The sequence below is a fragment of the Polistes dominula genome, unplaced genomic scaffold (genome assembly GCF_049000335.1).
Source record: "Polistes dominula isolate Pdom_NZ unplaced genomic scaffold, Pdom_raw_medaka contig_22, whole genome shotgun sequence".
Classification (NCBI taxonomy): domain Eukaryota; kingdom Metazoa; phylum Arthropoda; class Insecta; order Hymenoptera; family Vespidae; genus Polistes; species Polistes dominula.
This window is the reverse complement of record NW_028300966.1, coordinates 4,624,186-4,648,765: the sequence shown is the minus strand read 5'-3', so window position 1 is coordinate 4,648,765 and position 24,580 is coordinate 4,624,186. Positions and strand designations below refer to the sequence as shown.

General features: G+C 28.4%; 2 protein-coding genes across 5 annotated transcripts; one reads left to right on the top strand and one right to left on the bottom strand.

Moving 5' to 3' along the window:
• Positions 1–61: 61 nt before the first annotated feature.
• On the top strand, positions 62–8,411 carry LOC107063819 (uncharacterized). Its single transcript, XM_015315933.2, is given in 9 exon segments — positions 62–528; positions 2,324–2,450; positions 2,587–2,701; positions 2,896–3,232; positions 3,556–3,870; positions 3,945–4,028; positions 4,031–4,248; positions 4,323–4,496; positions 5,177–8,411. Coding segments are annotated over 9 exon segments (1,905 nt in total). The 5' UTR covers positions 62–326; the 3' UTR covers positions 5,510–8,411.
• Positions 5,882–24,520, bottom strand: Rim2 (replication in mitochondria 2). Of its 4 annotated transcripts, none has more exons than XR_016176739.1 (7): positions 22,895–23,284; positions 21,889–22,074; positions 21,408–21,682; positions 14,397–14,515; positions 11,315–11,537; positions 8,626–9,115; positions 5,882–8,569 (listed from the first exon to the last, which is right to left on the bottom strand). XR_016176739.1 is itself a non-coding variant. In XM_015315653.2 (6 exons), the coding sequence occupies exons 1-6, from the start codon at positions 24,192–24,194 to the stop codon at positions 8,841–8,843; spliced, it is 1,119 nt and encodes a 372-aa protein (XP_015171139.1). In that variant the 5' UTR covers positions 24,195–24,520; the 3' UTR covers positions 5,882–8,840. The 4 variants fall into 4 exon arrangements, 2 of the variants coding, with proteins under 2 accessions (XP_015171139.1, XP_015171138.2); XR_001475399.2 differs by having other exon boundaries at positions 5,882–8,553; XM_015315653.2 differs by lacking the exon at positions 22,895–23,284 and adding an exon at positions 24,154–24,520 and having other exon boundaries at positions 5,882–9,115.
• Between the last annotated feature and the right edge of the window lie 60 nt (positions 24,521–24,580).

The following is a 24,580-nucleotide window of genomic DNA, read 5'->3' as shown; positions in this document are numbered from 1 at the left end:
ATATTCACAAAGTCGAACGTTAGTGCAAACTTATATGTAACTTATGTAATATAGATGTGACGCAATAAGAATAATCTTACTTTGATTGCTCGAAAGTTGAAATTTATTCGAAAGATATCGAGCGTACACATTAAACATAGATATAGTGTTAGGAATTATAAGGGAATTATAATAGTGAATTAGTCATGTAAGAAGTAACGTGACTTTTCCGGGAATAAAATGAGTAAAGTGCTTGAACTAAGAATTTAGTTATAGCAGTACGATTGATTTGATCGAGTGGTTTTATTAATATTTATCAGTCTGTCATAGTTCATTAGTACATCAATATGTCAAGATCTACTTTAAACGAAAATAATCAAAAATTATTAATCGGTAATATTGGTGATCAAGTAAATGAAATCTATTTAAATGAAAGTAAAAAAAATGAGATTAAAAATGAAAATTTTACGAGTGAGGTCAAGTCGGAAAGTCGGGTTCTTGTTTTATACACTGGTGGTACTATAGGAATGATTAGAAATGAAAAAGGCGGTGAGTGCTCTTATTAAAAAGAACAAGTATTTATAGCGAAAGTTTATTTTACTTTCCTCTTTTCGCCATATTTATCACTCGAGAAACGATATATATTTTATGATATGATTCTGTTTTATCTGTTTTATATGTTTTATGAATAAAACTCCTTGTAAGTTACTTTTTGATTATACCATTTTATTCTAACTTAATAGGAAACAATAAAAAAAAGTTATATATCAGCCGTTTATTTTGAAAGTGCCCTAGCTCCATTTTCAAAAAAAAATCGAGTTAGCTACCGTAATAGTTACATTTTTACATAATCTTCATTCTGAAGTAATTATTTACTAATATATAAAAAATCATTAAAATTTTGTAACACGAAAATTTGCTGATTAATGAAGCGATGAAAAAGTTTATTTTGAAAGTAGCCTAACTCCAATTGACAATTATTATTTTCTGATTGTCCGTAATCACTCGTAATGATAAAGATTTTGGCGTGGTAGAAATGTCATTAAAAAAAAATTATTTACCGCTTGTCCCCCAAAGATTATTATAATATTATCAGAAAGTGCCGGAAAGATAATAATTTTATTGTAAATGAAATGAAACAAGAAGATTTTTATATAAACAAAATTATTAGAAAAGACAATTTTTAAAAAGGTACAGAATTCTAACGGAAAATCGATAAACTGTTTAAAAATATATGTTGAATGCGTTTTGTCAGAAATGAACCGTATCAAATTTTCTATAAGACATCGATGAATGAGAATGAAAATTTGAAAATCATGAATTTATTACCACGTCTGGGTAGACCAAAAAAGTTCGACAATATTATATTGACACCACTGTATGAAAATATCAGACAAATTACAAGAGCAAAATTCAAGGACATAATGGACCTACTACAACATATACCACCGGAATATCATGATTTTTTCAAATCCCTTCCACGCACGCGAAATGTAAATAAGCAGTAAATTGTTTTATAATTGATGTAATTAAAAAATGTTTTGAATCGTTTAAATTATGTTTTTGAAGTGTTTCAAAGATATGTAAAATAAATTGAGTATTATTTTTTTCAATTTGAAGCATCTTAAATTATGTTGAATGGCTTTGGGCTCCTTCAAATTTTATAATGAATCTGGTTGTTAATTTTGCAAGTGGCCGAACACCATTCTTGGTAAGAAAACGCATATTATTTACTTAATAATTGCCACTATTTTAATAGGAACTATAAATTTAACACCCTTAGATACACTTAAGCAGTATGACTCGTTAGTATCCTGTACGTATATTTTTAATTGCATTGAAATGCAAACCCTTCAATATTTCGATTCGAACATAAATAGAGTTAAGCCACTTTCAAAATAAACGGCCTATATATGCAAGGTGTCTCATTTAATTAGAATTACTTCAGTATTTTTTTTGTTTAGTATTTAAAAACTTCAAAAAGAAAAAAGTTGCACTATTACAGGGAAGAAATGTAATGGTTGAAAGAATTTGTTGTCAAAATCATTTTATTTACGAGATTTAAATTAATATTTCTTTAAATGGAACCTTATATTTTCTTTTTGATATTTTTTTAAAGTACGAAAAAACGAATTAAATTGATTTGTATGACTATATTATTCTGATTATTTATTTTCGAGAAATTTACATCTAAAGATAATCGAAATTTCTGAAAGATATGTACTATTTAATATTATATAATACATTTTATGATTTGTAAACAAAGATGTACAATTAATTTGATGTAATCATATTGTGTAGGATTATTTCCCTTTCTCTCTATTGATATATTTTAACATTCTAGTGTTGATACCGAAGGCAAATTCTTTTGTTAATAATTTACGACAATTTTCTCACCTACATGATCGTAATTATGCCGAGAAAATATATGGCAAAACGACTAGCAACTCCTTTGGTCCTTTGGTTTTACCGTAAGCGTATTATTAATCGTAAAAAGACAGCATATTGTCTCTTTATATAATATGTTTACTTCTATTTATTTAAAACTAATCACTTTTACGATAAAATGTATATATATATGATTCATTTGATTTATTTTTCTACCAGGGTTAAAACTACGGATAAGTGTCGTGTTATCTATGACGTATTAGAATACTCACCACTTTGCGATTCCAGTGACATGACTATGGACGATTGGATTCGTATTGCTAATGATATCAAAGTAAATTATTGCGCACTTATTTACGTATTTATTACGTTATATTATTGACATTTAAGAAGAAAAAAAAGAAAAAAAGAAAAAAAAGGAAGAAATCATTACTCGTGAAAAATCTTTTATGTAAAAACAAATATCAAAGAAAAAACTTTCGATCTGATATATTTTATTAAATATTAGTTACTTTTTCTGTTTTAAAGAAATATCACGACAATTATGACGGATTTGTGGTATTACATGGAACAGATACTTTGAGTTACACAGCATCCGCTTTGTCATTTATGTTGGAAGATCTTGATAAAATAGTTATCTTAACCGGCTCCCAAGTTCCAATATTCGATACAAGAAATGATGGAATAGATAATTTTCTTACTTCATTGGTAATAGCTGCCAATTATAGTATACCTGAAGTATGCGTATATTTTGGAACGAATCTTATGCGAGGAAATCGTACCAGTAAAGTTTCGGCTACATCTTTTGATGCATTTCACTCTCCTAATTTTCCACCTTTAGCTAGGGCCGGAATAAATATAGAAGGTTGCGTTATTATTTATTCTAAATTTTACAAAATAATATTTTGATTTTTATATTAACAATAAATCTAGAAATTAATTCGGTGTCTTGATATTAAATTCATTGCATCAAAATCGTCATCTTTTTTTGTCAAGCCAGTTATTTGAAAGATAAACTGATGTCATCGAAAATAGTGGAGACTATTTTGAAGAATAATAAATGTACGATTACTTTATAAATAAACACTAAATTTGTTTAAAAGATACCGAATTAATTTCCACACCTAATACATTTTTCTTTTCTTAGTTACATTTTTTAGAATTTAATATTTAATAAAATCTTTTTAGTGGACTATCGTTTGTCAAAATATAATTTAAATCCAGGAAACTTTACGGTACATTCGAAATTGAATCGAAACGTCGGTCTCTTGAGACTTTTTCCTGGTATTACTGCAGATCTAGTGAAAGCATTTCTTCAACCACCAACTGAAGGTGTTGTGTTGCAAACATATGGTTCTGGTAACGTGCCTAGTAATCGCGAAGATATTTTCTCTGAATTTCGTGCGGCTACAGAACGTGGTGTTATTATCATTAATATTACACAATGTACAACTGGTTGTGTATCGGGTACTTATAAAGCAGGAAAATTATTAGAAGAAAATGGTTAGTATATATATATATATGAATTGGAGTAATGTTAACAATTTTTATTTTTTTCCTTTTATTATCAACAACAGGTGTAATATCAGGTTTTGATATGACGCCAGAAGCCGCTCTAGCCAAATTAGCTTATGTATTATCTAATACAGAATGGAATATTAAAAAAAGCAAAGAATAATGCAAAGTAATTTACGAGGAGAATTAACATCAAGTCAACTTCCATTCATGTTCGAAACAGATTTAGTGAATGCCGTAGCGAGATCATTAAAATTATCATCAAGAGTTGAATTTCAAGAACTGACCTCCATTCTTTTTCCTGCTATGCTCAATGCGGCTGTAGTTAAATGCGATATCGACAAGTTAAAATCATTGATGGAATATGTAAGTGATTATATTCAATTTCATTATCATTTTTTCTCATTCCTTCTTCTTTAATTCTGAATTATTTTTTCTAGGGTGCTGTCATATCACAAACAAACGTAGATGGTCGAACTGCTCTTCATATTGCTTGTTGTCAAGGAAATTTAAATATTGTACAAGAACTTTTAAAGATGGGTGCTAACGTTAATAAAAAGGATCGTTATCATCGAACTCCACTTATCGAAGCTATTGATGGTGACCATCATGAGGTGAATTATAATTTTATTATGCTAGAACAAAATTGTATGTGTGGGTGAGTGTATGTGCGTGCGTGCAATTTGACCGATATAAAATATACGTATATGAGCTGGTGATTATAAAAGTACAGCGCAAGTACAAAATTAAAAAATAAATTACTTTATTACACAACTTGTATAGGAATGATCTAGTTATGAAATAGGTAATAAATTGGTTTAATTTTTATATAGATCACACTTATATAACCTGCTCATATGTGTAATACATGTATATACAGGGTGATCTGTAACTGGTGGTACAAGCGAAAAGGTGGTGATTCTACATGAAAAAATAAATCGAAAATATAGAATAACAATTTTTCGTTTGAGGCTTTGTTTTCGAAAAAATTGACTTTGAATTTTTGCAAAGTACGACTTTTCGTTAGTCCGCGTCAGTCACGGGTGACTGACGCCCAACTATTTTTTCAATACTAAGTAACGATTGTGGCCTGACGGGAATTTTCCTAAGAATTCGTTTTTTTTTTCTTTTAAATTTTCGTTCATTTCGAATCTAAATCATACCTTCTCCAGAAAATCGAAAGGGATCGGTCAAAAGTGGTCGATTTTACGTAGAATATCCTATATATATAAAAAAAACACTCTTATAATATATTAAAATAAATAATAATGATTATGTATTATATTATTTATAGATTGTCAACATTTTATTAGAACATGGTGCTAAACTAGACGAAAATAATATAGGAAATAAAATTTTTGATATAGTTGGAAGTGGAAACGCTAAACGTCTCAAGTTATTTTTAATTGCTAATCCTAATATTTCACAAATAAAGGATACATCTGGAAGAACGTTATTACATTTAGCTGCACTTAAAAATGACGTAACTATTATTAAATTATTATTAAATTACAAAGCAAATTCTGAATCTATTGATATGATCGGACACACACCGTTCGACATTGCAAGATTAGTTAAAGCTCTAGACGCAATGGAGTGTCTTAAGTTTTACGAGTCTATTAAATAAAATTACATTATTTATTGAGACAAGTCATTTTAGATCTTCAATATGGCAAAACATTAATTATTTATTAATACAAATAATCATTTAATAAAAATTAATTTATTAGCCACAGAGTAGATCTTCAATATACGGCAAGATATTTAATATTAATTAACATATTGATTAGATAATTAATCAGTATCGTTCGTAACATTTTAATCACTTAAGAAAAAACAAATTACTATATCTTGACATATTTGTATTGTTTTATATTAAATAGCAAATATCACAGTATATAATATTTATATTATTCAGTATTTTAAATATATTTACTTATATTATTACTTACTAATTTTAAAGGAGATATGTAAGAATTGTGGAAAATAAACAAAAATGTACGATTACATTGAAATTTATTAGTTATAATAAGAAAGTATTCTCCTTGTTTATAGTGGCAGAAAAATACAGTATCAATTATATATTTTATTCGTTTAATTCCATCGATAATATCACAATATTAATAATACAGACATATCTTTTGGATGTTTACGGTATCTATAAACCCCCTCAGCAAATTCGTTTATCTGTTCCTTTATCTTACTTTGATACTAGTATTTTCTTTGTCTTCTCTTTTTTACTTTTTTTTAACCAACACTAAATTTCATTATTTCTATATTTTAATTAACATATATATTGTATATATGCAAGTTCGTTCGTACATTCATTTATATACCGCAGTTTGTATTTCAAATGTATTCAAATGGCACCTGTTCTCTTTTCATTTTGGGGATATTTAGAATATAATATAATATTTCTATATTTATATATTATACTAATATATAAATATATTAGTATAATATATTCATTGTATACTAATAAATATATAAATTATATATTTATTAGTTCCTTTTTTCTTTTAATAGAATATATTCTCTATGAAACATATTAGAATAATTTCCCAAAATACTGGATTCTTATTGTGATAATTTTTCTTTACAGAATATTTAACATGAATAAAAAAATGGAATTTGCATATATAGAAATTCTACGTTCTATTATAAATATTATCAACTTTTTGGGGAAAATAAATGAAATAAAAAATAATTTTCATTTCTTTTCATCTATTATGCATCTCATGCAAATTTCGTCATTTCGTGCGAACAAAGAATTTCAGTAGTCTGGTGTTTTTTTTTTCTTTGAAAATAAAACATTGATCGTAGGTGGAACGTATACCTGAGAAATAAATATAGGTAATACATAGTACGACTAGTTGTTTGTTTTATACCAATATTGATTTTTAAATAAGTATATTGATTCTCCAATTTCAAATATATAGGATGCAATAGTATAATAATCAATTGATATTCTTCGTCCTTTTATATATCTATGCACATGCATAATAGACTAATTTCTTTTATATTGGATTATAGTTTAATTGTCTTAATAGAAAAGTAGCTTAAAAAATTTCAAGAAAGAACAAATGATTTACAAAAACTACTTAGAAATTGTTCACTTAATTTATATTATTATTATATCGAATACTTTAATATCATTAGAAATATGCGCATATGTTAACATTTTGGTTCCATCCTTAATATAATATAATTTTGTCTAAAATAATAGCAAATAAAAATATTAGGCAGCAAAATATATGATATTGTCTTAAATATTTAATAAGAATTTCATATGGGTTTCTATGTATATGTACATCATATTATCTTAATAAAAATAATAATAATAATAATGACTGTATATCTATCAATCTCAAATCTACAATTTATTATTATATATACACATGTCAATGTTCTTTCATTCTATACAAATAAAAAAGAATTAATAAACCAAAAGAAAAGAAAGAAAAAGAAAAAATAAGAATACATTGCTATTTTGATTAGAAATCTTTGAAAAGTTTTTGTTTAAACGTATTTTTAAATACGTAGTATATACGGTATATGATATAATATGTGTATTTTTTTCTATATTCACAAAATAGATTTTATTTCATCATTTGTTATCACTATTAATAATCGATATCTTCAATATTACACGAAATATTAATTGCAAGCTTTAAACGAATAGTATGTATATTTTATCACGGCCTCTTTTATTATTCATTTATAATAATTTAATCAATACATGATTTTATTTACTACAATTCGAGATTCTTACATCTTTCAATGTAATATTGAATATAAAATAATATATGATCAAATTTAAATTAATTAATAAGAATCAAATGGTCGAGATGTGATAATAAATGTAACAGAGGTATTTAAAGGAAAAAAAATGTCAATGTTCGATATTTCTACCATCAAGAAATAAAGAGAGGTAGATAAATAAAAAGAAAAATTTCATAACAAAAATTAAAATTACTCTTATAATAATAACAGAATAAAGTCAAAAAAAAAAAAAAAGAATTCGTTGTGTTAAAACACAATCTCTCTTTTCTCAATAAGAGAAAAAGTAAAACAACATTTCAATCTATTTCTTACTCATGTGTCAAATACAACGAAATATACAAACAAATATAATAATAATAATAACGTAATATAATTTTATAAGCATAAAAATTTGCTGAAAAATAAAGACAATTTAACAATGAACAATTCGTTCGTTTTCCATCTATCATTTGTCGATTATTTTGAAATATAATAAACATACATGATGACGAAACAGCAACTTTGCAAAAAGGAATAGAAAATCTTAAATTATCGGAGAATACAGTTTTTCGAAAGAGTCATATATGTATATGTTTAATATAATATAATCTATATCTATATAATATATCTCCCATCTCCGTTACAGATAAAAAATGTTCTTTCATTAATAAGAGAAAGAGAAGGAGAAAGAGAAAGAGCAAGAAAAATAGAGAGAGAGAGAGAGAGAGAGAGAAAGAGAAAGAGAAAGAGAAAAAGATAAAGATAGAGATAGAAGAAAAAAAGGAAAAAAAGCAACGTGTGTCAGCACATTGTTCCAGCTTTAAATCAGCCCTCACTTGGTATTGACCCGTTTGGTATACAAGGTACACAAGACAACAGGATTCCATGCGTATGCGTTTTAGTCGCTACCTGAAAGGATGAAGGACTACTTTTTTTGCTAGACTTTCTAGAGGATTGAGGCGTTGTTCTACGTCGTGGTACCTTTTGTTGCTACTTTCAATGTAACAATCGTAATTGTGCTCCAAAGGACTTCTCACCATCATCATCTCTTCCATGGTATCTCTAAATATTTCCTCGATGATAATGAGGATGAAGAGCAGGAGGAGGACAATGAAAACCTGATGAAACGTGGCCCTCAGAACACGAATCTTAGCATTTAGAACGAAGGCCCTTTATTCAGGACCTTTTAGCAAATCCTAGGCCAATTCCCTCTTTGCTTTAGTCTCAGCATAAAACTGTGTCCTTGTGTTCGTTGTATTTACAGTGGTTGAATGGAAATGTCGCGTCAGGATGTAGACTACAGCTTCGTAAGTGGCCATTATTATAGCTGTATTTGGAATCTGTCTTACCAAATGAGTTCCAAGTCCACGGTACAAACCCCTGGTTCCTTCTTCATTATATACGGTGTTTAAAGTTTGACCAAAGGTTCGATACTTTGTACCTTCCTCGCGTAAACGTGTTCTTGCCACTTCTAAAAGTAAAATAATATATTATTAAGCATGTTATATACTTATATTTTTCTTATATACTAAGAATCTTAAGTAATATATTTTTTCAAATATTCAAATATATAATAGTATACTTTAACCCGATGCACATCGAAAGGAAGAAAAAATGCAACTTGGCTAAAGTTTTTTTGGTTTTCATGTTTCTTTTTGTAACCATTCGAGCAGCATATTTTTTGACATATATAAAAATGTAGTGTTTATTTAGATAAAAAATCTCACTCTAATTAATTTTCTTTGTTTTTTAAATTTCTTTTTTAAATGACAGTCCTTATATTCGAGTAATGGGATATGGAAGCCTAATACGTTAATACGTAATTGTTGGTTGAATGGTTGGCACGTGAAGTATATAGGCTCGTACTATCTTTAGAACAATTGGCAGAATCTTGTTTGCAGTCGTTTACAAAAGTGATAGACAAGAGTGATGACTTAACACGTATACACTAATGTATATATATATCTATTGTAATTAATATAAAAACGAACGATATAAGTCTACACGCTTCTACGATTTTCTGATATTAAAATCGAATATATTCAATAGATTGCGTTTAAGAAGTAGATACATTTTTCTTAATATAATAATTCGTACAATAAGCAAAATTTGTTTGATTAATATTGAATATTTTATCACGGTTTAATGATAATTATTACGCAACGAATAATTACGTAATTACTTTGTAAAGATCATTGAATATACAGGTAGCCCTCCTACAACACGGCATTCTATAATACAGTTTCTTTTCAAAAAAAAACCTTTGTACAACACTGGTTTTCTACAACCGCAGTGAGGCTTGCCATTTTAAAGATACACTGATGCGGAAAGTAATTCTTTTCATCTCCATGGTCTGAAAACAACACGGCATTTTCTAGGAACCTTCTACCGTGTTATAGGAGGGTTACCTCTATATACTAATGATTTAAATTTATTTTTTATGCTATTAATTAATTTTCAATTATACAACTTCTCTCATAATGCCTTAAATTTGATAATAAATATACAGAGTGATCGGTAACTGGTGGTACAGGCAAAAAGGGGGTGATTCTACATGAAAAAATAAATCGAAAATGTAAAATGAAAATTTTTCGTTTCAGGCTTTGTTTTCGAGAAAATCGACTTTGAATTTTCGCAAAGTACGCGTGCACTTGATCATGTCTCGGTATAACGGATCTCACTGTAGATCGTTTTCTCGATTGAAGTTATGTTGATAAACACTTCCAATGACACGGAAGTGTTTTCCTACCTATTATCTTACTATCCGCCACATTTTAATCGTCATGTAAGAGATTTTTTAAACCAACATTACCAAAGCTGGATTGGTTGTGCTGGAACAATAGCTTGGCCACCACGCTCTCCTGACTTAACTCCGCTTGACTTTTATGTATGGAGTCATATTCAATCAATTGTCTATTATGATGAAATCGCAAGTTGCCAGCAATTGAAAGAACAGATTATTGTAACCTTTCATACTTTAAAACAATCGAATACGTTAAAAAGTGTTCATAGAAATTTTTTTTAGAAGAGCAGAAGTATGTGTTCGGCAGAATGGACAACATTTTCAGCAATTTTTGTAATAATAAACTTTGTGATTACTTCGTAAATTACGTGTCCTATAGAGAAAACGATCTACAGTGAGATCCATTATAACGAGACATGATCAAGGGCACGCGTACTTTGCGAAAATTCAAAGTCGATTTTTTCGAAAACAAAGCCTCAAACGAAAAATTGTTATTCTATATTTTCGATTTATTTTTTCATGTAGAATCATCCCCTTTTTGTTTGTACCACCAGTTACCGATCACCCTGTATATATATACAAGTTGAAATTTGAGGTTGAGATTCATAAAAGATAAATTTCCAACAAAACAAAAAATAATCAAGAGATAAGTATGAAAAGAAAATATATACACTCTTTCCTCTTTAAATTATTTTAGCTTATTCAATCAAATGAAAATAAACTGAAAATAATTCTTAGCTAAGAAATATGTACACAAAAACCAATGCGTATATTAGAGCAGCTACATTGAACTTACAATTCTATTCCCGGAAGCACCATTTTTTCGCACATTCCTCCTACATTTATTTTCCTTCTTCATTCATTTATTATTCGTAATTAAACGTAAATTAATTATAAATTATGTTTATTTTGTTCTCTTCTTCTTACCATGAGGATAAGCTAACGTTGAAGCGATTGTTTTGGAAAACGAACCAGCTACCATAAATTCTACAAAGTCACGTAAGGTTTTTCTATCGTCTCCTCTTGAAGAAGGAACTCTCGTCCTTGCCGCAAGCCATGCCTTTACAGCTTCGTAAATCACAAAGTGTATCACAGTCTCACTTATACCTACGTAGGACGCCACAATACCCTTATAAAAGCCTAGGAAACCCTGCAAATGAAAGATGTAAAAAAGATAAAAATAAAATAATTAGAACAAAAAATATCATTAGTATTTTTCAAAACAATTTTAAGCGACAAATCGTTGAGAATAAAATTCAAGAAACGGTGCTAATTTCAACTTATAATTAATAACTCTCTTCTACTTCTTTCTCCTTTTTAAAAGAAAAATTTAATCTTACTTTTATTCTCAACAATTTGTGCAACGATTTGCAAGATAGTGCTCGTTTATTTTCTTTCTTACGTAAAGAGAAATTTTCAAATGAAAGTTCAGGAATTTTTCTCCTCAACAGTTTCCATTAAAAAGCTTTGTTGCAGGATCGACAAATTCATTTATAAGAGCATTAACGTCGTAAATGACTTTCTACTCTGAAACAATTACAAGTATCATACTCGAATGAACGATCACAAGAGCTCGACATAATAACGTGCTGTTTCTCAACAAGGTCGTCTCCTCATCGTTGCCATCGTAGTCGCCGTCGTCGTCGTCGTCGTCGTCGTCATCATCTATGGGGTTCATTTATGATGGACTTGGCAATGAGACACAACACACATCTATACTGACACAATCTTTTACAAGTTCAACAGCTATATGTGTTATATAGCAACAGTTACGGTTAGAAAACCAAAGGTAGATATATATATATATATATATATATATATATAAAATTGTAACTTAATCTGAATCCGCATTTATTATTTGATAATGATCTTATGAGATAAATAAAAAAAAAGACAACAACATGCACAAAACAATGCAACGCAAGAATTACTTCGAAAGATAAATCGAATTTCCAATTAAAAAGATATTATAAAATATAAATATTATAAATATAAATAAATATGTATAAAAATTAATGCAAAAATCAAAACAATGCTAGCCAGATTTGATCTACTTTCATTAATTATTCCCAATTACAAATTTGTATTTGTAAATGCACCCAAAAATCTTTTTTTTTAAAACGATACAAAACCTGATAATAGCGTTTATTGTTATCGATGTGTATTAATATTAGATTGTTAGTCAAAATGTTTAAAATATATACAAGCATCTCATTGTTTACTGACTTTTGAAGCATTCTCAAGCTCGTATTTACGATGCGTGCTCACAAGATAGACGGCTATACTATATTGGCGCCTTTGTGTGATAGTTCATACTAACGTAATAGTGCTGTTAATAGACCGGAAACGATTAAATTGAATCTAGTTAAACTAAACTAATGTAAGTGAAATAACAAAGGACAACATTTTAAGATGATAGAAACAAATCGAATATGGAAATAAATCGATAACAATCGTGTTCTGATTGTTTAAGAAAACTCTTGATTTGATATTACATAGTGGAACCAGTTATTACATTTTTTTTTTTAAATCAATTACTTTCTTTTTTTTATAAATTTTTTCGACTTATTTTTTTCTAAAAATTGTAAAACTGCAAGTCTAGTAATTATTGGACCATTTACAAACTTTGAATTTATGTAGTATAATATTGTCTGTAAATAGCCAAAAAAAAAAGAAAACAAATAATATCAAAAATACAATACAAAGATACAAAGATAATACTTATTACGTATTTGCAATTGAAATTTTTATTCGGCGCGTACCACGCATCGTCTTGAAGATATAAAGAAGAGAAACCCGCCTACCAGACGCGTTTTGCAAAAATTATTTTTGTCTTCAGTTACTATTCGTAGGTTGAAGAAGACCATTTTAAACCTGGCTCACGTCCGCCAGCAACTACAATCTTAATATCAGTGTACGCAATCCTAAGCAATAATACATATATACATATACACATACCCGTGTATATGAGTTCAACGTGAAATTTAATGCATTCGCAAACATCTCTTTTAGTTGGTTATTTTTTTAACTGTTTCCTGTCGAAACAACATTCTTCCACTTAAATTTCTTCCATTTCTCATTTTAAATGACGATTATGATCATAATTAAAACTTCAATTGATTGCAAAAAATAAGTCGAAAAAATAGATTTTTATTATGTCGGTAATGCAGGAAACTTCATTTTGCAATTTTCTCTCTTATTCGTTTAATTTATTTGCGTCGTAGTATTTAATTTTAGAATATTATGATTAACTATGAAGAAGTTCTAATTTAAAATTAGCTGAAGTAGTTGTACGTACACTTAATGAGAACGTTGATCGATTGGACGATGTTTGCCGAAAATATGAATATACATGACGATGATATACACAGAGTATTTACATCAATATTATATATACACAGTTTTCGTTGTTTATACTCAAGTTTTTGTATCAATTAAATGACAAAAAAAAGAAAGAAAAGATTAAGACGTAAATGTTTCTTGAAATATCTTATCTTTCGAGGAAGAAATAGACAGTTTAGATTAAATTATTTAAGGACGAGAGAAATGTTGGCTGAGGGAGAATGAGAGAAGTATGAATAAAAGAACATGAACATTCAGATATATTGATTAGAAGGATTTTCAACGATTAAATTGAAAAGAGATGATGAATAACGACTACTGTAACCACTAACCTAATTTCAAGAGGCATTTTTTTTTAACTGGGAAAAGAACTTTTAAAATTTTTGTAAAAAAAAAAAAATTATACTACCGATGCTTTGGATGTCATTATTATCATACGATAAGATTTATGTTTTTCTTCTTGAGAGATACTGAAGTATAATATACTGTTATATCTATCAGATTTTTATTTCTTTTGTTTTTGTCTTTCAAGTGGAAATAATTTTAATTAAAAACGAAATAAAAAAAAATCAAATGCACAGGTGAATATTAGCATCCTTGAAGAGACTAAATCTTAGAAAAAGGAAATAAATATAAAGATCTCGAATTGGAAAAGAGTTTATCTTACCGACTGTCGATATATCCTCCGCATACATTCTATCGAAGTGATTTTGTTCGTTCGATGATCCAGCTGAAGTCTAGTTTTGATAAACCAAATAGGATTTGTCAATGTGCATGCCACAAAACCTGTAACGTAATATAAAATAAATGTCATATTATTTAAAACAATTTTTGTCTCTCTTACTTTTTATTTTATTATAATTTATTTTCTTGTATGTATCTTTTACGAAGGAGATATGATATCACAAATTTAACTAAATTCTGGCAAAACCGATCGAAGGACATACATAGATCATGTTGATGATGCCAAGTTCTAAATTCGACGTTTCCGCAAGGAGAAAACTAATATCGAATAAATATATCACCTTGAAAATTTCTATGCATAAAAAATTATTATATCATCCTATCAATCAATTTCCAACATGATCAATCCTTCTAACTGTACGAGTTCATGTTACTTAGTAAACATTTCGATTAAAGTTATCGGGTAAAAGCTTGAATATATATATAAAAGATCTTTCAATTACTTAGTTTTTAGTTAGATCGTTACTTTCGTAACGCTATTATCATCATAAAGCCTAACTAAGCAATTTTACTATCTCTATGCATATATATATCCTCTTAACATAAATAAATACGTGCATATATGCTTGTATATATGATAAGTAAATGTATACTCTTATGCAGTATCTTATTTTTTTATATTTAAAAATATACAGACTCAATTTTAATATAAATATAATATAAAACAATATAAACAATATCGAAATAATGATCAGAATATGTTTATACAAATTTTATCTTTATGTTTTTGTCCTGAATTTAACATTAATGATTCCAACTTATTCAGAAATGTCCAGTGCATTAACAGATATGAGTAAACAATCATATAGGTAGATATAGATTCGTTACATAATTTATAGTTTGTTGGGAGACGATCAATAAGAGCTAACAATGAGAGAAGAAAACTTCGAGAAACTTATACACGAGCTTGCAATTTTTCGATATAAGATACATACTTTTACTTCAACGACGACGAATCTATAAAGCTAGCTGCTGGCTTTTAAAACTGAACTCGTATGCGTGTGTGTGTGAACTGGCTTATGTCTCTCAAAGCAGCCCCATTGACCTACTTAGAGGCCGACCACAGGAGCAATGCACCATACACACATATACATTCATACATATTTGCCATACTCTACCTATAATCCTTGTCTTCGTCTCGTTGTGTCTTCTTTATCAACGTATTGGCAATATTCGTATTATGTTACGCTAATCACAACATTACGACACAAGTGCAATTTGATGCAATACGAATAGTCATCATTTTCGTTTCTATTGCTCTGCCGGAAATATTTATGTCGATTTATATTTTTTCAATATAACTTTAAAACAATTTTCTAAATTTAATGGTAAAGAAGTATCCTGAAAATTCATGCCAATTTTGAGAAAAATATATATATGCATTAGAAATTTATTTATATATAAATTCGTTATCATTGGTAATAATATTAATCATTAATGATTAATGAGGATTAATATATCTACTCATTTACATTTATTTAGATAGATGCTAGAGGAATGACTTATGATGTGTTAATAGAGTTATAGTATATAATATATAAATATATATATCTACCTGTTTAGAATAGACAAAGTAAAACGGGTCAAGGACAATAGAATAGAGCTAATGAAGGAGCTAATAAATGATAAATTTACAACAGTCTTTCATAGCATATCCTAATAACAATAGGCAAATAAAACTTTCGGTTCTCTGGAATGTTAACTCTTTAAATTACATGGTTACTTCTGCAACGACAGTTATAATAATTATACTTTTTAATTCTTATTTACTGGCAGAATGCTCAATGCACTTGCGCAATTTGTTGATGACGAGTCATTAAATATATACAATTTCAAATTTATTATAATACGTAAAAATTGCAATTGTTTTAATTTTAAAATATTTTATGAGCAATACGTCTTCAAAAATACATAAAGTATATTTAATTGTACTTATCATTAAAATGAACAGATATTTTATGTAACAGCTATCATTTGATTAAATTAAACAACCATTTTCTGTGATACCTTAAAGCGAAATTAGGTAGACGAACTCATTGTTTTCCTCTTATCTCGTTTCTTTTTTCAAGGAGGAAAAAAAGATTACATATTTAGCATATATTTGAAATTTTTCGAGGAAGCCGCTAATTTTCGCGAGTAACCTTCTTATTCCGTTCAAACTTTTATGCATTATCCATCTTATTCACGTGCAACCAAATTTAAAAACAAGATCGAAAACACGTTGTCCGAAGAATAACACATCATATGTATATATGTATGTGTGAATACATATACGTGCATCTTATTACTAGAGTAACACGCCACGGGAAGTTCAATTGTGAGCATGCAAAATGAAACCGTATATATACATATACACATACACATATATGTACGAGTATATAGTATATAGTAAAGAGCTAATACAAAGAAAGGAGGACTTTTAACATACCACGAGAGAACATACTTTGATAAATGTGCTAAACAAATTGTTTTGCATCTATATACATATACATATACATAATATATGCGCGCGAGTGTGTGTGTACATATACGCTAATGGCCTTTCCTGAACGATCATTCACGCGTTCAATCGGTTATTCATAAGGATAAAGAACTCAAGAGTATGAAAATAAAAAAAATAAAAATGTTTAGATCAATCGTTAAATGTTTTCTACGAATTTTGATAATTATATGCTTGGAGGTATAACAAAAATATTCAAAAATGCTACTCTGGGCGTAATTCAATTTTTTTTATAGCAGTATCACTAAAAAGCAAATTATATAAGTTCAAGTTGTAATATCATCTTGAATGGCATATAATTATTAATATATACTATTATAGTAGTACTATAAAAAAACATTATTACGAAAGAAATTATTGTTACTTGTTTAATTCTATTGTAATATATACTATACATCATTATAGTACTAGAATAAATTATTAGGAAAGAAATGTTTGAAACTCGTTCGATCCTCTAATGTCCATCTATTTTCTTATCAAGATAAGTATCTTTAACGAACGATTACCGTGTTACATTAATGTGTTTGACTCGATAAAAGTAGATAGACCTCTCATTGTGTCAAACACATCCATTATCAGAGATTCTAAAAATAAATATAGCTACTTGTGAGCAATATCTTTTGCTACGAACGTGTGTTGATATGAAACGTTAAACAGGATAAATTTATAAGTTATCAAATATTTCGAGGGAATTTTTATAATTAAAAAATTTTATCTGAAAACTACATTAAAAATAAAAAAACAATAATAATAAAACCCACTAATATTACACAATAAGCGAACAAAGAAGACGCAAATTTTCATAACTTTAATATTTTCTTATCGTCAGTACAATCTATCAAGTACAAATAAAAAGAAATTAAAAAAAAAATTAAAAATTCAGCAAGCAAAACGTATAGATAAAAATGAAGCTGCAACACTATCTTTAATTCATCACATTACATAACACAATACAATACAATAATAATGATTGTGCATTCGTAATCTTATTAAAAATTTATTATCATTTTTTGATTGTCGTGGCATGTTTTTCATTTCTAGTAAATACGCAGGTTCAACACTGTGTGTACAAGGTAGAAAGAGAGAGTATTGAATTACAGCCAAGCAGTAGACTGTTTAAAAATAGAATCTAATGCTTCGTGCACACACATTCTCTCGGTCGTTGTTCCTGACCCCGAAGAAGAAGGAGCGTGGAAGGAAAAAAGAAAAAAGAAAAAAGAAAAAAGAAAAAAGGAGGGTTAAAGAATGAAGAATAGAAAAGGGATGGTGGAAGCAAGAGCAAATTTTCAGACATATGGAAGAATTAGGGTTAATTTTCTAAATTGATATTAAAAAGGTTACTATATAATACATTATCATTCTGTCTAATCTGTAGATATGAAGAGGAGGAAGAGAAAAGAGAGGAAAGAGCTAGATGAAGGAGAAAGATGAGACGAAGAGGGTGGTTTCAATGTGACCCAAAGCTAACAGTTGGTAAACAAGCGAGTAAACAGATTCTATCGGAACACATAATATAATGTGTATATATATACTTATTTTCTAAATATATGTATGCATTACAAGCATGCATGCGACTTATTTAAACGTCCATTGTATTCATATCAAAAGGAAGATGAGAGATTGTATAACGTAATGCGATCAAATTCAAGTTATAAGTGGTCTGTTTTTGTAATTTGTGTATTATATATGATAGATGAAGAATCACACGCGACATACAACATTATATATCTTATTAATAATAACAATGACATCGAATCTAAATGCAGTGTCACGCTGATTTTATCGTATCTTTTTCGAATGTTTTTTCCCTTAAAAAAATTGTTCACCTACTTAATTTTTGTTTCACATTATATTATTTATGATAATATTCGTTTATCAAAAATATAATATCGATAATTTTTATAAAAATTATTTTTTTAATTTTACCGCGTTTAAGGTATTATGTACTACGTAAATGATTGCGACTCTATTTTTTGTTGTTTCCTCGGAATAAATCGTGTTTTATTGTAAAAAAAAAAAACGTAAATGAGATAAAAATAAATATTATGAAAAATTGGAAGTGGTATATAAACAATATTAAGAATATTAGAATTATGAAACTGTAGAGTCAAAGATTTATTTTATTTTTATTCATTTTTTAGTCAAAATTAGAACACCGACTGAATAAAAGATGAGAAATGCCTACTTGACCATTATCACGTGTTAAAAAAGGGAAAAGGGAACATGAACGAAGATAAGTATTTATATTTTCTATCCTAAGCTTCTCTCCAATGACATTCTTTTAACGATTACTATATTGTGGAATTATAATTTTCATTGTATAATAAAAGACAGAGATTATGATACGTATTATCAAAGATAGATAAATGACGAAATTAAGTTAACGAATGGATGGCTTATCGAATGACACATTATCAATGAGCTGTACTAAAAATATCAACAAATGGAACTAACGAGATTATTGTATTGTGCAGTAATCATTTTTCTTTTTATCCCAATTCCTTCTTTTTTTCAACTTTCAAATTATTTTACTGTACAACATTCAATAAAATTACAATCGTTTTATCTAATTTAAAAATAATCAAATAAAGTTATCACATTTCGTCGATAAATCAAATATCTATTCGCAAATTCTATCTAAATAATATGTGAATTTCTAATTAATAAATAAATTGTAAAACAAATACATACAGTTAGCAGTATAGAAAAATAAAGATGATGACTCCCCGCGAAGAAATCTTCGGAGGAGGTAATCTTATTCCCGGTTGAAGTTCAATTTCCCCCTTAGAGAGAACAAAGATAACTTATCTATATAGTCTCTATTAAAAACTTTGTTTTATTGAAGAAAAGTATTAATAAATATTGTAAAAGATAAAGATAGAGAAAATTAGAAAAAGAATATTATATCTAAAAAGACATTCATTGTTCTCATCAAGTTGACCGATTTCTAACAGCAAAAATAAAAGTAAAAAAAAATAAAATAAAATAAAATATGCATACGTTTTTAGAAACAGGAATTCTTAACAGACTGTTTTTATTAAACATTTTTCTCACGAACACACGATTATTCCAAAAAAACGTCCTATTCATTTCAACAAACGAATGCTAACTAAAAAGAAAAATACAAAATTTTCAAAATACGATCTATAAATAAAAAGAAATATAATCAAATTTTTGATCACGTCCAATAAGTCAGCAGCTTACCCACTTTGGATTACTAAAGTCAAGCAACGTGGATATGGTTTGTAATATGAATTGATGGGTGTTTCTCCTTTTGAAGAAACAACAAACCGTGTGCTGTTGATTCCAAAAAAAACAGTATTACGTTCAATAAAATGGCGAATCTAATCAAATTTAGTTCAATTGACAAATCAAACATAACGATAAAAAAAGATCAAAAAAATTCCATCAAACAATCGATCACATTATCGGTTCTTGAAATTGATGATATGAAATCAGTTCAAGTCGAACATATAACGGAGGTTATCCAAGTCGCAAAGATCAGTACACCATAATTATAAACTAGATATTAACGGTAGGTAAAAAATAACTGACGTTTGCAAACGCATGTTCTACGTACTCTTATCTTTGGAAAAAAAAGGGATAAATTATACGAGAGGAAACATGATAGATGGAAGAAGATACGTCATACTTATGAACTACCATTCCTACTTATTAGTTTAATAAATCCTTCAATCTATTCCACACACAAATATATTATAATATACAGTAGATATATAATGTGAATTCTTATAACGCGGCAAAGATATAAGATTTCATATAACGCGATTTCTCGTACAATACACGTCATAATAAAAAACGAAAATTCTTCACATCTAAAAATTAATTTTTTTTAAATTAAGCATTGAATGAATTATTGCTTTCATCACTACCGATTTCTACTATTTCGTAATTATATTTTATTTTGAATATTTAAATAAAAATAATCCCTTTATACCAAGCAATTTTTCACACAACACGATTACCTATAACGCGTAACGTTTAATCGAGATTAATATATATATATAATATATCAAGAGTTCAAAGGATAAAATCTTTCGATATTTCGGCGCCGTTCCAAAAAGTAAGCCAAAATATTTTTGCTATATATTATCTAGTTTCTATTAAGGTATCTTCTCTATTTATGGACTAATAACGATAAAAATAACTATATTATACATTACACGTTTACTCCAACGTATATATGTACATAGACATTTTTAAATTTACATATATTCTTATTTTTTCTTTGCATATATACGTGAGTGGGTTGAAAAGTTTGTAATCTAACACAGAAGCAATTTTTTATTTTGGTTCTATTCACTTTTATAATTCGACATAGTATTAAAATATTTAGAAAAAAATAAGTTTCAAATTTTTCAATCCACCCTTGTGTATAGATATACTTGAAAAGGATCTAATTTCTGTTCTTACCAGCGCAAAATGCCGAAAATACGTGGACTATCGGAGTATCCGGAGGTAGTATCGTGTTAAAAGCAATTTTGCTTTTTGAATATGCACAGAAGTAGATTGCCCTAGAAGGTGCAACACCAACGAGATTTGGTCCGAGACCTTGGAAAAGGGCACGCACACCTTCATTCTTAATGATGTATCTTATACACTGGATAATACCGGGTGTTGGATAAGCGTGTGGACTACCACCTGGTGGTGTCGACACGCCACAATGTGAAAGAGCCAGAAAGGAACACCTTTAAACAAAAAATAATACCAAATAAAAATTAAATATTAATATACGATTTGAACCCTTAATGCACAGTTCCGTGAACTTCACGGGCACGGTGCTTTTCTATATTCGTTCAAATATTACAGTTCCGTTTAAATCACGTTTAATATTAAATTGTTTTTGCAACGTTGATATACAAGATGTAGATAAAAATTATTTTGATAATTTTACCTTGGATATCCTCCGGTACACAATCTCCTCCTTTGCTCCGGTGTTGGAAAACTTTTACACGTGACATGACCGGACGTAAACTCTTTATTCACTGGTGGCGGGTGGAAGCCAGACGAAGAGGATTGTAAACGTGTCTTAACCACTTCGAGGGGACAGGTCACTATAGCTCCTGTTGTACCAGCAACACTATATTCAACAACCCAAGAAAAAACAAAAATAAATAAATAAATATAAATAAAACCGTGTATTTCTCTTTATTATTAATAGAATAAGAGTCTTCAATATTTCTCGTATATACATACTACAGAGGAGAGAAAGAAAAAAATAAGTTACTTGAACGATGTAAACAAAAACAATAACAATACGATTTCTAACAACGCAGAATAAAATTACGGCAAGATGAAATTTTCTGACATGATCATAGTAAGATTGTAACAAATGTATGCAAACTTCAAATAAATGATTTTCTACATTAATAATAATAATATAAAATAAATAATAATATAAAAATGATATTAGGTGATGTTTCTGATAAATATTTTATAGACTGAAAATAATGAAAGGAATTTTTACGAGAAGACCCTACAGAACAGCGCATTAAAGTTGCTTGCTAGGAACTAGAAATGCATACACATGTATGTACGAGAGAGAACGACCGATAAATATGACACATGTGTATTTTGAAAGAGAGACGACTAACTATAAGAGGGACAAGAAAATAAATTTAAAAAAAAACAAATGCAAGGAAGAAATAACTGCTACATTCAATATGTTTATTACGTATGAGCTAACTTTTGCGCGCCAAAATTCTAACGAATTTTATTACGCCATTTTCTATAAACAGATAATCATTTTATTATTTATCATTGCACGAATGAAATTAAATATCTATTGTGTAAATAATAATGCTTATTTCACGTAAAAAAAAAAACTGTATATACAAGCACAATAAATTCTGCATTCGAAGTAATACAACATCGTACTATGAAAATACAATCCAACGAACCTTGAATTTCGATTAATCAACAAAAATTGAAGATTATCGTGTGATATGCGTTTATCGTTCAAAAACATACGAAGAAACTTTTTATTAACTGTTCACTGATTTATAATAAACACATGTTAACTGTTTACCGCTTTTATAAGACTCTTCAATGAAATAAAAATGATTGCGTTAGTTAGTAAAAAAGAATAGTTGCACCTGAAGTAGCAATTTTAATGATTATACGCAAATTACTTCTCGTCATACGAGTTACGTGAAGGAGACCGTGGAAAATTGATGTTAACTTTCTAAAATTAGTAATACTATCCTGCATATAACTATTTTGGCAATAATTACTAATTTAATTAATCCTTTTTATCATCAATTTTTTTCTATTTTACGAAACTACGTACGAAAACATTAAAAATAATAATAATAATAATAACCTAACCTAAGTCAATAGTGTTTTCATTTTTCAAACTCAACAAATTAATTTGACACAAGAAGTTTCAATTAAAACTATTCTTGATAACGAAAAGATGATTGGAATACAAATTATATTTATTAAATGATGTCTAAACGTCCTAGATATTTGTAGTAGTTTATGATCTAAACACGCAATTCTATCTACCGGTTATAAATTAAGCTCCATGCACAAGTACGACGTAGCACGCATATCAGACAACAAACAGTTAATTCTTCGAATTATTAAATATTTGAGAAGTAGTAAAAATCTAAAGAAGTAGAAAAGAAACTAGATGACGAACAAATTTATTAAAAAATTTATTATATCTCTAAATGACCTACTAAGTTATGATTATATTTAAAATGTCTAATTAATTACATTTTATAAAACGAATAATGTGTGAAATAATTATAATAAAATTTCTTGTAAAAGGGTATTTCAGTACTATGTATTTAGATATGTTTTTGTACGTAAAAAGTCGTGTGAAATGAAAAAAAAAATAAAAAAGGGTTAGAAGCAGAAGGAAGAGGAAGAAAAGAGGGGCAAGGAGAGACCGGGCCAGACGTTGTGTTTCGGAAAGGAATAACCAATCAAATCGTTTGGTTCACACTGCGCAGCAAAATACATCGTGTATACATACAAGAGATGGAAAATACATACATATGTTAACCCTGACAATTTGATGAGAATAACAAATAATTGTTGAATGATTTAATTATAAAATCATAATAATCAAGAACCAAAAATTGGTGATAAATTAAAAATATTACGAAGATGAGTATGTCGTAGTATTAGATATAAATGCGTCAAAACTCACCCTCCGGCAATGAGATGTATCGCTGTGTCGCGATCAAACATCCTTCTTAGAAACGAATTCGATGATTTAACGATCTTGGTATCATTAATTTTTTGCAATAATAATAAATAGAAACGAGGATAAAATGAATAAGACGAGGTCGTTCGAAAACAACACTCTCACCAAACGTTATTTTAAATCTCACTAATAATTTATGATTAAATATCTCACACGGCCTGTCACCGAAATATTACGATATTATCTTATATCAGCTTTTAAACACGATCTCAATCGTATCTACGAGTGATAAAGAAAAAGAAAAACACTGTGTTAATCGCAAATCAAGTAATCCAAGTGACACGTACGACCGCTTCAAAACAACTGACTGATGCGCATTACGTTACCTATGCCGCAGTTTTATCCCTACTACCCACCTTCGATCAAACAA

What these genes read in the sequence shown, in the direction of transcription:
- Rim2 (XM_015315652.2), bottom strand. Translation starts at nt 22,962, where the DNA reads ATGTTTTTGAACGATAAACGCATATCACACGATAATCTTCAATTTTTG. An exon ending in ATTTTCGGCATTTTGCGCTG is followed by an intron (nt 14,516 to 21,407) that starts GTAAGAACAGAA and finishes ATTACGTTACAG; the next exon opens with GTTTTGTGGCATGCACATTG. An exon ending in AACGTTAGCTTATCCTCATG is followed by an intron (nt 9,116 to 11,314) that starts GTAAGAAGAAGA and finishes TTTTACTTTTAG; the next exon opens with AAGTGGCAAGAACACGTTTA.